We start from the raw sequence: 15,567 nt of genomic DNA on the forward strand, positions 1-15,567 counted from the left end.
GGGTAACAAGTGCTGGAGGCAAATTCCGTCTGCCTTCCTGAGGGCTTCTTTGCAGCAAAGGTACTGTCTCGTTGTGTTTCCCTGCTGGAAGATGACTTGCCATCGAACCAGGCAAGCAGACTGCAGGGAGGAGGTGTCTGGCTGATGAAGGCAGCCCGCGGGCCCAAGGACAGAGCAGTGAGTGTCCCATGGCACGGGCTGAGCACCCTGCTGTAGAGCTCAGCTTTCTGTTCCTGCCAGTGAGGGCAGAAGGGCTCCATATCCGATTGCTGTATCGCTTACCATACCTGCCTGCTCCACGAGGGTGCTTTTTCCCTCCTCTCTGCATGTGCTCGAGCAGAATTTGCCCTTGCATTTAAAGTCTGGCTGCACTGGTTTGTGGATTGTGCAAGCTTGGCTCGCTGGTACTGCTCAGCTCCTGCGGAGGAAGAGGGCTGGCAGGCAGGCAGCCCCAACATCCTACACTTTACCCCATCAGGTTTATTACAAACCCTGCCTTTTTATGGCAGCCCTGTATGAAGGGCACCCACTCTTTGCCCCCCTTTACCTGCACAGACTGAGCCACCACCCGTGGCTTTTACTGCAAAGGAAAGCAAGTTTAATTTACCAGTGTAGGGAAAGGACTGTTTAAACCCCGAGGGGCAGGTGTGGTCCCCGGTGCCTGCTCGGCGTGTCCATCTCCCACCCGCTCTGCCCAGCCCGCTGGGCACTCCCCCTGCCTCTGGCTGTGAGCCCTTGTGCTGCCCCAGTGCCACCATCACATGTCTCTGGTTTCCTCGTGGGCTGTGCTGTGCGCTGGGCTCCTTCCCCTCACAGGAACCCTTTGTAGGTTGGGTCAAGAAGGCAGCAGTCCTGGAACCTGGAGTTTCTCCTTGTGAGGGAGGACCTTGCTGTCTTGCCCGGTTTCAGTGCGTGTGTTTTTCGGCTGATGCTCGTCCCTGCTCAGGCAGACTCGCTCCAAAAAGAGATGCAAGAGCAGCAGGCTGTCTGTTCTCCAATGGCTGCGGTCCCAGCCCGGCTCCACTTAGAAGTTCTCCTTGTTGAAGTAGAATTTGACCTTTCTGGGGTCCAGGCTGGAGTGCTGGTGACAAGATCTCTGCAGGTCCTTTGCCAACGCCCCCGGCCCGCACAGGAAGACACCGACCACCGACCTGCATGCAGCGAGGGGCTGTGGGTGCTGGGGAGGAGGGGAGGCCTCCAAACACCAGCACCCCAAGCGCCCACGTCCCAGCTCTGACCTGGGGTGTGCCGTGGCCACTGCTGAAAACTCAGCGTTCCACATGGGCCGCCCGAAGATGGTTTTGTGTCTCAGGCCCGTCACCGTGTCCGTGGCAGTGTCGTAGTGGAGCGCCGCGTTGTTGGCCTGCACGGAGCGGGGAGGGTGAGGACACCAACCACCAGCAGCCCGCCTGCAAGTCCCTTCCCCTGGAGGAGCACCAAATGCCTGAGAGGCAAAGCCTTTCCCTGCCTTTCCTCCTGGGCTCAGCTGCAAGGCGTCCCCCCCTTGTTGTCATGCCCACCCACAGCCAACTCACGATGCTGGTGTCCCAGCCGGTGAGGAAGAGCCGGTAGGTGAGGAAGTCTGCCTTGCCCGACTCGACCATCTTCTGCTCCAGCGAGGCGAGCAGGTCGTTGAACCAGGCGAAGGCACCCGTGTCCCGGCAGAGCCAGTAGAAGTAAATCTGGGATGCGATGGCACAGGGAAGCAGCGTTACTCAAGGTGGAGTGGAGCAGGAGCAGGGGAAGGACGTGATGCTGAGGAAGTTCCCCTTCCAAGCACTTCTGAGCTTGGAAAAACCCAAGGGCTGGGGCCAGCTGGTCCTGCAGCCGGTACCTTCTTGGTCTTGAGGGTCTGGTCAGCCTGCTGGAACTTGTACCAGATGGACTTCAGGATGGAGGCGAAGGGGGTGACACCGATGCCTGCTCCCACCAGCATGGCCACCTCGTACTGGAACACGTCTTCGCTGGCCGTGCCAAAGGGGCCGTCCACCTCAATCCTGGCCAAGGAAGGGCCGGGGTGAGAGGCACGGCCTCCCCGAACCTTTGGGATGGTCCATCTGGGAGCTCCCCAGCCTACCTGGGCATCTCCGGCTTCTGCTGCTGGAAGGTGTCAATGATGCGCTCTGTCCAGTCCCCGGCTGCCCGGATGTGGATGGAGAAGAAATCCTCCTCGGGCGCCGAGGTGAGGGTGAAGGGGTGCCACTCCAGGAGGGAGATGGCGGGGCAGTTGACGAAGATGTACTGCCCCACCTCCATGCGGAAGCCCTTCTTCTGCATCTGCAGCTCCAGCACTCTGGCAGGGTGCATGATCACCTGGGGGGCAGGGAGCAGGGCTCAGCACCCAACCTGTCCCCGTCACCTGGGCTCTGGCAGCGGCCCCTGCCCCTGCTCACCTCCGTGCAGCCACCCCAGCGAGGGCTGCAGCACCGTCTCCTCCCTCCCTGGCTCCAGCACCACCTACCTTGGTGACCACCACCTTCTGCCGCGCACGCCAGACCCGCAGGATCCGTTCAAATACGTAGAGGATGACGGGAGCCAGAACCCATTTCCAGGACTGTAGGATGGAGGAGAGCAAAGGGCTGGAGCATCCTGGGCTGTGCACTCCTACTAAGGGAGCTGGGGCCCCCACAGCCCCAATCCCATCCCGCCGCTGCCCTACCTCTGCAGGGATGCTGCTGAACTCGGGGTTTTTGCAGCAGATGTGCCTGCACTCCTCGTGCTTCTGTACCAGGTACTCGGCACAGCGCCGTGGGTGCACCTCCTCCATGCTGTCCTCCGTCTGCCCGCGCACCAGCCCGCTGCAGGGAGGCAGGGGGTGAGCACAGGGACCCTCTCCCACCCCAGTCATGGGCTGCATAGGGCCAGCTGGCCTTAAGCTAGCTGAGGCTTGCAACCCCCCTTGCATGGCGATCTCACCACCCTGCTGCACCCCATCCAGCGCTGCACCAGCCTCCTGAGGCAGCCAAGGCCACCCCAGCCCCCCAGGCAGCTATTTATGGCCACTGCCCCTTGCTATGCTGCCTGCTGCTGTTTTGGGAGCATTTTGGGAGCCTTACGCAATGCCGTGGATGACGAGGCCAGCAAAGTAGACGATGAAGAGGTGGTGTGTGTACCAGAAAACCTCAAAGTAGTTCCTCCGGATGAACTCAGTGGAGGACGTGACCATGAGGATGAGCGCCAGTGTGATGATGACCCCGGTCAGCCCCGGGATGGTGGTGAAGGCCACGTACTCCACGGTCTGCAGGGGTGGCAGAGGGACGGGGTGAGCGAGGGCACGGGACAGCAGGCAGCTGGCAGTGGACCGGCGCTCACCGTCTGGTTGGAGTGGATGGGGTTGAGCCACTTGTTGCTGTTCTTCAGGTGCATCTTGGAGAGGATGGCAGCGAGGCTGCCGTCGGTGGCTTGCTGGCTGTCGTTGTAGCGCTCCAGGTTGAAGAGGTGGGCGATGGTGTGCACAGCTGGGAGGGGGACAGGCGGTCACCCGCTGCCCTCAGCCCCGCGGTGCTCGGAGGGGACGCGGGGCAGGGGCAGGACGGTACCTGTGAACAGGGCCAGCGCGTAGGCCACCAGCTTGTGGAAGGTGAGGTTGTGGTCGAGCTGCTTCCGCAGCGTTCGCCTGCAGCACTGCAAGGAGAGACAGCGGGGTTGGGGCAGGGACGGGGACAGGGACGGCCACGCAGCGGGGCTGCCTGTGGGGCACTCACCGAGCAGGTCCCACGGAGGAAGGAGAGCAGGTTGCGGCAGACGGGCAGCAGGATCAGCATGCTGTTGAAGTTGAGGCACTTGGCCGATGCCCGGGCCCACGCCAAGGCAGACTGGGGAGAGGGGAGGTGCGGATGGGGTGAGCGTCACTGTGCCTTGGGCACGGTGCGTCCGCCTGCAGCCTTGCTGCCCCATGCTGGGAAAAGTGATGATGGGATGGGATGGGATGGGATGGGATGGGATGGGATGGGATGGGATGGGATGGGATGGGATGGGATGGGATGGGGCCAAGTGATGTTGAGCTGGGACCAAGCGATCCTGGGCTGGGGCTGGGGGATGCAGGTGCAGGATGGGTACTGGTACAGACTGATGCTGGGCTGGGAGCAGGGATCAAGGCAGGGACTGGGATGGAGCAATGGTAGAGGATAGGATAAGGAAGAGTTTTGGGGTGCTACAGCCCCTGCCCCGCTGCAGCCCAGCCAGGAGGGCTCTGGGACAGGCAGGGTGCTGCCGGGAGCACCTTACCCCAAGGATGGCCCTGGTGTAGAAGTACCGCTCATCCTGGTCGAAGAACAGAAAGTAGTACGTGAAGAGGAAGACGTTGATGCCCAGCCAGGCTGCCTGCAGGGGGAAGCCAAGGGCTCGTGAGGGACCCTGGCCCCAGGACCCCTTAACGCTGCAGCACATGGGTGCCGGCACAGACAGAGGACGTCAGGACTGCGTCCCGTCCCGCTTCCTTATGGTGATTGCTGCATCAGCATGGAATCGATGGGACGGGGGAGCGAAGGTGAGGAGAGGTGCGGGAAGTCTTGCAAAATAACTGTCTTGTCACCCACATCCTTGTGCATCACCCTCACACGGGGAATGAGGAAAGACTGATAAAGGAAATATCTGCACGACGTGGGGCTGTTGCGAGTGGGAAGGGCCCAGGGCAGGCACTGAGGGTGGCAAGGACTGAGCGGGAAAGGGCCGGGAGGAGGAAATGTTGCAGGAACTCACCTGCCCTGGTCCCACAGTGCTGCTGTCCCCGCGGCAAAGCCCTGCTTCCCTGCACCAGTTTCCATGCGGCGCTGGAGCTGGGCTATTTCACTTTGGTAAGTTTTTGCAGAGCTCCCACAGCTACTCTGCCTTGGGTTCAGTTTTCGTTTAACACTTTTAAAAAAGCAAATAACCCAATTTTCTGTAAACCCTCCCCCCATCTTTTTCCCAAGTATTTGCAGCTGGCTGTTGTGGCGGCAGCGCTGTGGATGCTCCAGCTCCTCGGGCACCGTGCAGCGCAGCACCAGGGGATTTTCCTGTTGGCTGCAGGCTCCCAGCTCCAGTAAGGGCTCTTGTGGGAGGTTCCCACTCTCACATGGGAAGAAAATGCAAATGGAAGTCTCCCCGGCCAAAACAGCTGAGAAAAGCAGCGGGATTTTTAATTTTCACTCTTCTCTGTTCGTGAGTTTTGGGGGAACACCTCAGGGAAGGGTGCACTACCTCCCCACCCTGCTGTAGGGCTTTGATGATTTTTGGCATTTGGGCTGCGACTGGGAAGAGGCAGCCAAGACCTCAAGAACCCCTGCGGGCTTCACCCAGCACCCTGAGCACCAGGACCCACCTTTCCTTTCATTCCCTGTTTCCTTCAGATGGGACCCACAGCCACCCCTCTGCCACCCTCGGGACCGCACACAAACCAAGGGGATATTTGTTCCTCCGTGGCTGACAGACCAAGCCAGGACAGCCCCAATTTCCCCCCAAAGCCCCCAGTCCACACGCAGCCCCTGCCCCTCCATCACCCCAGCACCCCAAGCCCCAGGGACTCACGAGGACGGCGGCCGAGAACCAGTGGTTGACCAGCCAGTTGCCCATGCTGTGAGGTGCCTGTCTGCCCCTGCCTGCTGCTGCCTGCTGCCGCCCTCCCCGCGTTTTATGGAGGCAGCAGGCCCTGGAAATGGCCCCGGCCCTGGGAACGGCACTGCGGGGACTTTCCCCCACAGCATCTTGGAGGAAATGCCGGCACGGTTTCAAAGGCCACCTTCCAGGAAAGCTGTGCTGCAGCCCCGGTGGGGCAGGGTGCTGGGGCTTCCCTCCAAGGAGGGGTCCCTCCCGGCCACACCGCCGCTGGGGCGGGTGCTTCGGGGCATTGCCCCGCTCCTCTCCTTCCTTCGAGGCCTTTGGGGACAAAGTGTTTTATTTATTATTTTTTTTTTAAGGTAGGAACTTCCTGGTGCCAGGAAGTTGCGGAGGGTCAGTAACGTGCTCTATTCCGCAAACACAGCCCTCCCTGCTGGCGTGGGCCGACCTTTGCTGTCACGTTTCAAGAGAAAAAAAAATGCAAAAGGAGGACAAGTGTCATAGGGGCACGGCCATGCTGCCACCAGGATCACACCTGGGCTCAGCACCAGGGCAGTGAGCTCCTACCCAGTGAGTGCCCCATGGTGCTGAGCCCCTGTGGGCACCCAGCACCTCCCAGACAGCTGTGGACCTACAAAGGGCTGCTGGGGGGGCTACGCTCAACAGTAGGGCCCTGACCTGGTGTCAGGGATGCCAACTGGTGCTAGGGCCTGGCCCCTGTGGGAACAGCGTGGGCAGGATCACTCCATGCTGGAGTCGGGGTCGCTCCTGGCCGGCAGCCAGGGCCATGCTGGCAGAGGTGCAGGATGAGGCCGTTCCCTACCCCACAGCCTTCCTGCACCTTATCAGCCCCAGAGCAGGGCAAGCGCTATCCCGCAGCATTTGGGCAGGACGGGTGGTGGGCTGTGGGACCTCCACTGCTCTGGAAAGGGCCCGGCTGCATCCTGCTCCCTCCTGGGGCCCGCAGGCAGCCTGAGCAAGGGCTACGTGCACCCAGGCCAGCCCCGTCTCAACGATCCCCACCCGCACGTGAGTCACCAGCCGCCTGCCAGCACCCGGACGCGGAGCCACAGCAAAGTTTCTTTACTGCTCAAAACAGTCCCGGAGCAGCCCTTGCGTCCCTGGGGTCACCAAAGGAACCAGGGTGGGGACCAAGCACCCCAATGCCCCGCACCCCGCTGGCTGCCCCATGGGGTCTGGACACCCCGAAGGTCCCTCCTGTGCGTGCTGGGGCACGTGGTCCAGGCAGGCGCCCTCCTGTCCCCTGCCACCACGGGGATCCACCAGTGCTCAGCTGAGGGCACCTGGACCCGTGGCCACTGTAGGGCCAGGGAGCGGCTGTCTTCAGCATGGTTCATGCTGCCCCATCCCCTTTTGTCTGTAGCCTGCAGCCCCAGGCCATGCCTCACACGATGCTGTGCCTCACGCCGGGCTCGTGGGGCGCCTCAAGGCGCTCCGGGCTGCCCGGGGACCGCCGGCAGCAGACGCAGTGCAGGAAATCAGCAACGTTGCGTCGGAAGAGCTGTCGGCACGGGTGCAGGTACTGGAAGAAGAGCAGCATGAAGTAGATGCCCAGGCAGTAGCCGAGCAGCAGCTGCACCACCAGCAGCGGCGTGCAGATATTCTCGTAGACGTCCGTCTTGAAGAAGTACCAAAGGATGACGAGCGCCGCGTTCTCCGCCAGCCGAACCACGTAGTACACGGCCAGGAGGCCCCAGTTTTGCGACTTGTCAATGAGGTCCCGGTCGGCCAGCTTGAGCTGCACGGCCGACCAGCAGAACATGTTGATGCTGGCGTAGAGCAGCGTGAAGGCGAAGAGCACCACCACCGTGCCCACCCGGCTGAAGTTCTTCTCAATGTTGTCGGGCAGCCGCGTGCCGCTCCGCCAGAACTGCACCCAGGGCAGGAAGAAGACCACCAGCAGGTTGGCCAAGGCGATGGGGATGATCCAGTGCTTGAAGACGGTGCTGAAGAGCACCAGGACGACCACGCGGGTGGAGATCTCCAGGCTGCGCCACAGCACCATGCAGAGGAAGGCCAGCGGCCGCAGCTGGACCTTGTAGTCATCGTATTTGACCTGGATGGCCAGGATGTTGCAGACAAGCGCCCCGTAGGTGACGGACACCAGGCAGATCCCCATGAGGACGGCTGCAGAGGGAGAGGGCAGGGGATTCAGGCAGTGCTGGGGGATGCTCATGGCTGCAGTGCACTTGGTCCCCAGCAGAGCAGCCAGCACAAACGAAACCACCTTCCTCCTCATCAGCCATGAGGTTTATTTGGGTTTCTACCCTGCTACCTGTTCTGGAGCCTGTGCAAATATTTGGGCATTCAGCACTGCAGGGGAGAGAGGGTCAGCGATCTTCACCAGATGCTCAGATCTGAGAAGGCACGAGGGCCCCCCTGCGCACGTGGCTCATTGGCACACTGCAGCAGAGGTTAGAAGCTGGGTCTGATGCAGGGAGCACCAGAGCACATAACTGACCCCTCGAGCAGGTGGCAGAACCCCTGAACTGCTGTGCTGGGGACCCCCAATAGCCTGAAAAATCAAGTAACCAAAGCAGAGCAGGAGCAGCCTGGCTTCCAAAGGTGGCTGACGGTACAGCTCACCCAAAGGCTGCTGCCTGTGGGGCAGGGGCACAGCGTTTATACAGGGCACAATGCCAGGGGGGTTACACGGCTCTGCAGGGCAAGCACCGGAGCTGGGAGCACCTCGGTCACAGCTAGCTCTTGTCACCCCTCCCCAGCTTTACGCCAAGATGGCAAGCAGAGAGCTGGCACGGCCAAAGCAAACCAGGAACAGGCAGGCGCCAACTTCTGCAGGTTGTGCTCCCCGTTTGGGGCAGGCAGGGATGGCCAGGGTGCACCCGTGGAGTGTGACGTGGATGCCACACCACCACAAGCAGCCGAGGAGGTGTCACCATGCCCTCCCCACCCACGTGCCCATTGCGGACAGCAGCCTGCACCCCACGTGCCCGGCACATGGCCCCGACCCCCTTACCTCGGGCGGCGGGGACGTACTTCTCCAGGATGCTGATGTAGAGCTGCAAGGTGAGCTGCGGGGTGGAGCCCAGGAAGGCCTGGATGACCGCCATGCGCTTGAAGGCGTTGCGGTGGGTGGCCAGCCGGCGCATGGAGTGGCCCACCTCCTGCTCCATCTCCACCTCATAGCCCTTCCGCAGCCGCCTCTTGCGTGTGATGGTGACGTAGGGCTCCTCCTGCCTCCCTGACCTGCAGTACACTACCAGGGCCTCCACGCACCTGCGGGGACATGGCCACTGTCACCATGCTGCTCCCCGGCCCCTCGTCCTGCTCTGGTGCTCTGGGGCACAGGGACAACAAGGGACCGGCAGCGAGGAGGGTACAGCTTAGGTGATACAGGAACAGTAGCTCTGTTGGGAGTGAAAGGGACGTAAGGGACGGGATTTATCACACCTGGCTCTGTTTTTCTGCTGCTGTGCACCCCACAGGCACAAAAAAACGCCTCTTTCCATATGTGGAGGCAACAAATACGATTTGCTACTGTGTTTGATCTCTTGACCAAAAGTCTTCTGCGCTTCCTCCTCGGTGGAGGCAGGAAGCAGACAGCTGGGTGGAAGGGGGTTGCGATGGGCAGATAACACGGCGCTTCCTGAGCCCGTCCCTGCAGAGCACCCGCACGTCTCTGGAGAGGCTGGTCCCTTCCGCACTGCTCCACTGCTGCCTCCCCGATGCCAGGCCCCTGCGGCACAGCAGCCTCCAGCCCCTCTGCTCTCCTTGGGCCTCACACCCACGCCAGCAGCGTGCGTGGACAAGGAGCAACCAGTGGAGGACTGATGCGGCAGGCTTGGCTTCTGCCCGGGACAAGCTGGCTCGGGGACCGGCAGGAGGTAATTATTTATGAGGAGAGCAGCAGTCGTTCTGTTTCAGACCCATTAAATGGAAGGAGGGTTTTTGGATCAATGCTTTTGCCACATCAAGTCGGTGCTCGCGGCTTATTCCAGACTCTAACGGGAAAATGATTTCATCCAAGCGGCCTGGCTTCAAGGGCAACAAAGCTGGCGTGTGGTGCCCTGCCAGACCTTCTCAGCAGGCTGGGCTCACTCTGCTGCGCGAGGAGCCGGCTGCAGCAGCTCTGCACACCTCTTGTAAGCATCCAAGCCCCATCGTAGCAATTCCAAGTGGCTGTGGTCAGTGTGGCAAGAGCCACGCCACCACCACGGGCCAGCATAGTCCAACATAAACCCACAGCCCTTCTGCTGCTGGTGCTCCCCAAAATGTGGCTGCTGGTGTCAAAGGAGCCCCGTGTGCCAGGGATCTTGGTAAGCTCTGGGGCCAGCACGATGTTCCTGCCCGTGCACGGCGGGTGAAGCCAGCTGGGGAGGCACGGCGGCATTCCCGAGGAGTGAGAGAGCGGCACCTCTCCGGCTTGTGCAACATCCACCCCCTCACCTTCCTCTCCCCACGGGGGTGTGGCAGTCCCCAGCTCCTCTCCTCCGTGTCCCGTAGCCCCCCACCTTCCCCAAGCCCCAGGACCTTTTCCCGAGGCAGGACCCTGGTTGCTGTTCACCCTCGGACACCCCGGCAGGGATTTGCATCTGTGCTCCGAGCGTGAGCCCGAGCGAGGCGATGGCAAAACCCAAAGTGGGAGGGGAAGAGAAGTGCTATCTCCAAAAAGCAGCTGCCTGAGGAGCACTTCTGGCAGCGGACATGCAACAGGCTGGGAGAGCCGGGTTGTGCCCAGAGGGGTCCGGCAGGCAGCCGGCACCGGAGTGGGACCGGGGAGGGGACCGGGGAGCCCCCGGGGGCTGTCCCGTTGTGCTGGGCACCTGCTGCAGGGGGGGGGGGGGGCTCTGCTAGCAGCGGGTGCCCGGGGATGGGGGAGGAAAAGGTGGTCGCACCGTGCCGTGCCGTGCCGGTCCGTGCCGTGCCGGGGTCCCCGCAGCGCTCACCTGATGATGGGCCCGAGCTGCAGCAGGTGCATGAGCAGGACGAGGGGGCGGTCGCGGCTGAGGTCGCGGTGCACGAAGATGAGGGTGAGCTGCACCAGGACGGAGGGGCAGAGCATGAAGAAGACGGTGAGCGCCAGCCAGAAGCGGTCGTCGGAGTGGCTGTAGGAGAAGCAGAGGACGGCGGCCGCCGCGCTCTCCCCGCAGAACAGCGCCGTCGAGAAAACGATGCCCAGCGGCAGCTTCGCCCGCGACGGGGCGGCGGTGGGCAGCTGCCCCCCTCCCGGACCGTCCATCCCGGCCCAACCGGGGCCCGGCACGGCCCGGCCCGGCTCAGCCTCGCGGCGGCGCCATCCCGGGCTGCAGCGGAGAGAGAGGAGCCGCGCTGCGGGGCGGGGAGGAGCGCAGCGCCCCCGCCGCAGGGTGCCCCGACGGGCAGCCGCTGCTCCGGCACGGCACGGCACGGCCCCGCCAGACCGTGCTGTACCGGGCCGGGCCGGGCCGGGCCGGGCCCCGGTTGGGGCGGGGGCGGGCGGCGCCGGCAGCGCTCCCGGGCCCGCCCCGACGGGGAGGGGAGGGACGCGGACCTTCCTCCCCGGGCCCCCCGCTCTGCCCCGGAGCCCCCTCCCCAGGACGCCCCCTAGCTTTGCCGGGGGCTTTCCACCCCATCACTGCCCCATCCCTGCTGGGGACGCCCCCCTGCCGCGCCCAGGACACCCTCCCCGGGAACCCCAGCCCTGCTGTCCCCTGTGCTGTCCCCTGCGTGCCCTGAGCATCTCGGGTGCCCCCCGGGACCACCCCCATGCGCCAAGTCCTCCCAGCTCGCAGCAGCCCAAGGTGCAGCAGCATGGGGAGGTCCCCAAGGGCAGAGGTGTCAGGCTGTGTCCTGGGGACAGCGGGGTCCCCAGCACGCATGCCAGCCCTGCCCCACAGGCAGGCCAGTTGCACCCAATACCTTGCAGTTCTGGGGCTAACCATGAGCTCCAGCCCAGGAGAAGGGTGCGTGGGGCTGGGCCACGGCACCCACTGCCTGTGACCCCCTATTTTGTGGGTCAGTACATGAGAGCAAGGGCAGTGCCAGTGCAGGGAGCATTTTGCTGTCTCACAAGTCCTGCTGGTGCAGGGGCACCCCAGTTTGTGGCTGGGAGGGACAGGGTATATGTGTAGGGCTGGCCTGAGGATTTGGGTCGGATGTTACAGAGGAGATGTGGCTCCTGCAAGCATCCAGGTGGGAGACCATGATGGCTTAGAGTAGAGTGCCTTTCCCATTGCCATCATGGTGATGGGAAAGCACAGGCTGGCTGAGCTGCTCCCAGCACCAGTGGTCATGGGGCTCCCTGATCTGCCCCCAGAGCCCCCATTGCCTGCCCAGGTCTCTGCCAGCCTCCCCCATGAGCTAGTGCAAGCGCAGGCAGCAGCCTCTGCGGCGATGCTTGTGAGCTGCCTGCCCCAAGAGCTCTCTGCCTGCCAGATTACTCAACCCGGGCTGGGCACACGCCGGCTGGCTGGGACAGACATGACGAGGCAAGGAGTGCTTGAGGTCAGCCAGTTCTCCCCGCTTTAGAACAACCGGGAAGCCTCAGGTATCTTTTAAGAGCAACTGGGTGTTCAGCCCTCGGCAGGTGCCCACGCTGACAGCAGGGGAGCAGCCAGTGGCGATGCTGTGCCCATCACTTGCCCGGCCCCACGCACAGCACAAGCTCATTTCCCCTGCAGCATGAAACCCCACGAACCCCACAAGTGAGAGCTGCCCCCACGTTACCGGGATGGAAGCGTTTCCAGGGCTATTGGGTTTATCAGAGGCTGAGCTGAGACTGAAACCGCCCGAGACCTCGGAGGTTGCATCTCCCCGATGGCAGCTCCCGCAGACCAGCAGCCCCGCCTGCTGCGGCTGCTCCACTCTTTCCCTCCCAGCACCAAACAGCTGCTTGAGGAGCCCACAAACACTCTGAGCTCACACAGACTGGCCCGACCGGAGGGGACGGGAAGCCTACATGTTTCCCTCTCAGCTCTGGTATGATAGTTACATATTTTCAAGGTGTTTCTGGAAAAGAGCCTCCCCCCAAAAAAAAACAGCAGGACAGAGTGCAAAGGGAGCAGGGTCCAAGCGAGCGAGCCTGCCACCAGCCGGGCAGCTCCTGCGGACACCCAGGGTGGGAGCCGTGCGCAGGCAGTGGCTGTGCTGGCCCCGGCACGCAGCGTGTCCAGGAGCTCAGCCGGTGACAGCACAAATTGTGGCACTGCCAACTGCTCCCACACCTCCGTATTAGCAGCAAGGGCGACGTGCAATTTAAATCATTTATGCAACTTCCATTTATCCAAATTAAAAGCATCCCCCAGGAGTCTGGCAGGTCACCAAGCCCTCGGCTGAGCAATGCCTGGGCTCAGAGTCATCGTATTTTTAATTTCATCTTCCCCTGGTTCATGATGAAATATTTAAGAGCAATTGTTTAAGAAGTCAAAAATTCCAGTCCCGTGTCCCAGAGCCTCAGTACCCATCAGAGGAATGGATGGACAAAGCCTCACAGCGCTTCCCCACACCAGTTATTATCCTATTTTCTGTTTGAGCACGGAGAGGCAGAGGGATGTTTTCTGGTTCAGGCTGTGAGTCACCCCTCAAGCCTAAGCCTACCTGTCCAGAGCTCAGCACGGTAAACAACAGGTCATAAAAGTGATCTATGTCTGCAGAGTATCAGAGGGTGATCCTTCCCTGCTACCACTCCCTCTACCTGGGATTAGTACCTCTGCAAACCCAGTGTGGGCACAGTGGCACAAACACCCTGGACCTGGCCATTGCAGTGCTGCCCGCGGGCAGTCCTGCCCCCTGCCTTGCTGTGGGCATCACCGTTTGTGTGTCCCACCACTCGAGGATGCCCAAGGTGCCATCCCCGGGCGCTGTCCCCACATGGGACTGTCACTTCTCCTGTTTTCAGAGCCTTGTCCTGGAGCACAACCCAGCTTCATTATTCTCTTAATCCCAGACTTCATTATTTTATTAATCCCAGTGTTCACACAATGCGCTTTGAACACGGGGATGTAGCAACAGTGCCTGTGCACCGTGTGAAATTGGGATTTGCTGTACAGCTTTTCCAGCCCCTTGCATGCCTGTGGATGAGTGAGGGCATTTGTGTGTGACAGCCCGGGCTATACATAGAGGTAGGAACAGCCTCCCTCACTGGCTCTGACACTGAAAATAGGCACGTCTCGCTTACACATGCCTGCCCAGCAGCTCAGCTCCTGTAAAAGGAGAGCAGAAGAAAAATGGAGATGGCAGGGAATAACTTGCAACAGCCCTTAAAGAGCCCAGATGCAGGAGAACTACCCACAGGCTCCTGAAATTGGTTTCCTCTCCTTTCCCCCCCTCACTGCACTAGGACCCCGGAGCAGACATCGCTCCCAATAAGTCTCTGGGACATGCCAAGCAGTGCGCTGCCAGCTTCCCAAATATAGCCCTGCACGCAGTGGTGGAGGCAGCTGCTCGGGGCGCAGGATGGCAGTGCTTCCCCCCCTGCTGCCCGCTCAGATCAGAAACCTCCCCGGGATGCACTTTGTGCCGAGGAGTTAACATCCAGCTGGTGCTGCACGGGGTGGCGGTGGGGACATGAGGATCCCCAGGAGACCCTGTGGAGATCACAAAACGCTGGACAGAGATCACAAAACGCTTCCCAGCCAGACGTGCTGTGAGCAGGAGAAGCAGCCTGTGCTCTGTGCCCTTGCAGTGGCCAGATGGAGCAGCTGGAGGGGCTTAGAGGAATTTGTGAGCCAGGAACTTTTTACTTAGTTTGGAAATAACTTTGCAATTGACCAGTCTTCCCAGCTTAAACTGTTTGGACTTTGCATTGCATTCTCAAGAACTCAGCTGTAATTTTTTTTTCCTGCCCTGTCTGTGGAATATTTTTTGGTTGGGAAAATATTTTTTTCCATTTGCTTTGCAGTTTCATGTGACTGCTCTTGCTGCTCCTTTTCGTTTGCCTTCTGCAGCTTCACTCCTTTACCCTGCAAGCAGGCATTTGCTGGGAGGAAAACCTGGGTCTGTCTGAGGACTTCACCCCTCTAAGTCCTCTGGGGGCTGTGTGAGGCTCGGCATTGCTGGGGGTCGGTGGGGCCCTGGAGACGGTCCCAGCACGGGGCATCTTGTGCTGCCTCGTGGCTTGAATGCTTCCCAAGAAAATAGAGCTGCCTCTGTTTGGTGGATTTATCTTAGTGATATTTATACATTTTGAAATCATGGCCCTTTGGCTACAGTCCCAGCTGAGAGGCTGTAAACTAGGTGGGAGGACTTGAAGTTCCTTGTAATTACCCAATTCCCCTGCTCCCACCTGGTGTACGGTGCCTGGCCCTGCCAGCGGCTGACCCGGCTGGGGGCATCCTGCAGGCACGCTTTCCGCTCACCTCCTCCTGCCCACGCCCTGGTGCAGGAAAGCAGAAAGAGCAGCAGCCTTGAACTGCACTCAGCAAAACCACCGTGCAAGCACGGGGAGCGCCTGCAGCTGCCGCAGGGGCATCACCGAGCTCTGTGCACGGTGCAGGAGTGAGCTGTCAGCTTCCCCTTGCAGCAGGGAGCGGGGACAGGACGAGAAAACCCAGCGGAGGAGCCGGTGTTCAGCTGCCTTCGCCGTGTTTCAACTTGTTTGGGGCTTGCTGATGTTTGCACAGGCCAGAAGGGCACTTACCTGCCTGCTCTGAAATCAACATCTCCCTGCTTCTGCGTTCGCCGTGGGGCTCAGGGCAGCCGTGCCGTCTGCTGGGGGGGGGGCAAAAGAGATCCAGAAAAATGGCCTCCCTCTCCTAAAATAGCTGCAGAGCAGCTGCTGGCCTGCCACACTCTGCTAGCAAACATTGCAAGGGCCCTGATTCACTGACAACAGGTTTCCACGGCGGAGGTGGCAATTATCTTGCGATTCCAGCCTGACTGCCAGGCACTGGGGTGTAATTAGCTCCTAGGATTTGCAAGCCCATATGATCGGCTTTATCGTTAGCCACCAGAGCCGTGTGGGGATTAAAGGAGCGATGCAGATATTTGCATACTGGCCTGCTGCTGTTGTCCAACACCTGAGCTCCCCAGAGCTCAGGCACGTCGTTGCCCTGCCGCGGTTGCTGTGCC

The 15,567-nt window shown here is 61.2% G+C and overlaps 2 protein-coding genes across 2 annotated transcripts; both read right to left on the bottom strand.

Moving 5' to 3' along the window:
- Positions 1–575: 575 nt before the first annotated feature.
- Positions 576–5,682, bottom strand: NOX1 (NADPH oxidase 1). The gene is made up of 13 exons (XM_084534080.1): positions 5,509–5,682; positions 4,228–4,323; positions 3,705–3,815; positions 3,540–3,624; positions 3,313–3,458; positions 3,057–3,238; positions 2,660–2,798; positions 2,462–2,554; positions 2,078–2,313; positions 1,835–1,997; positions 1,536–1,682; positions 1,239–1,363; positions 576–1,151 (listed from the first exon to the last, which is right to left on the bottom strand). Exons 1-13 carry the CDS (start codon positions 5,551–5,553, stop codon positions 1,025–1,027), a joined length of 1,695 nt encoding a protein of 564 aa, XP_084390206.1. The 5' UTR covers positions 5,554–5,682; the 3' UTR covers positions 576–1,024.
- Positions 5,683–6,602: 920 nt separating this feature from the next.
- XKRX (XK related X-linked) lies at positions 6,603–15,308 on the bottom strand. Its single transcript, XM_084534081.1, is given in 5 exon segments — positions 6,603–7,686; positions 8,537–8,796; positions 10,467–10,765; positions 10,768–10,823; positions 15,137–15,308. Coding segments are annotated over 5 exon segments (1,380 nt in total). The 5' UTR covers positions 15,159–15,308; the 3' UTR covers positions 6,603–6,943.
- Positions 15,309–15,567: the final 259 nt, after the last annotated feature.

The sequence above is a fragment of the Aythya ferina genome, assembly GCF_964211825.1.
Source record: "Aythya ferina genome assembly, chromosome: 13".
Classification (NCBI taxonomy): Eukaryota; Metazoa; Chordata; class Aves; order Anseriformes; family Anatidae; genus Aythya; species Aythya ferina.

What these genes read in the sequence shown, in the direction of transcription:
- NOX1 (XM_084534080.1), bottom strand. Translation starts at nt 5,553, where the DNA reads ATGGGCAACTGGCTGGTCAACCACTGGTTCTCGGCCGCCGTCCTC. An exon ending in ACACCAGGGCCATCCTTGGG is followed by an intron (nt 3,816 to 4,227) that starts GTAAGGTGCTCC and finishes CCCTCTCCCCAG; the next exon opens with TCTGCCTTGGCGTGGGCCCG. An exon ending in GTGGCCACGGCACACCCCAG is followed by an intron (nt 1,152 to 1,238) that starts GTCAGAGCTGGG and finishes CGCTGCATGCAG; the next exon opens with GTCGGTGGTCGGTGTCTTCC.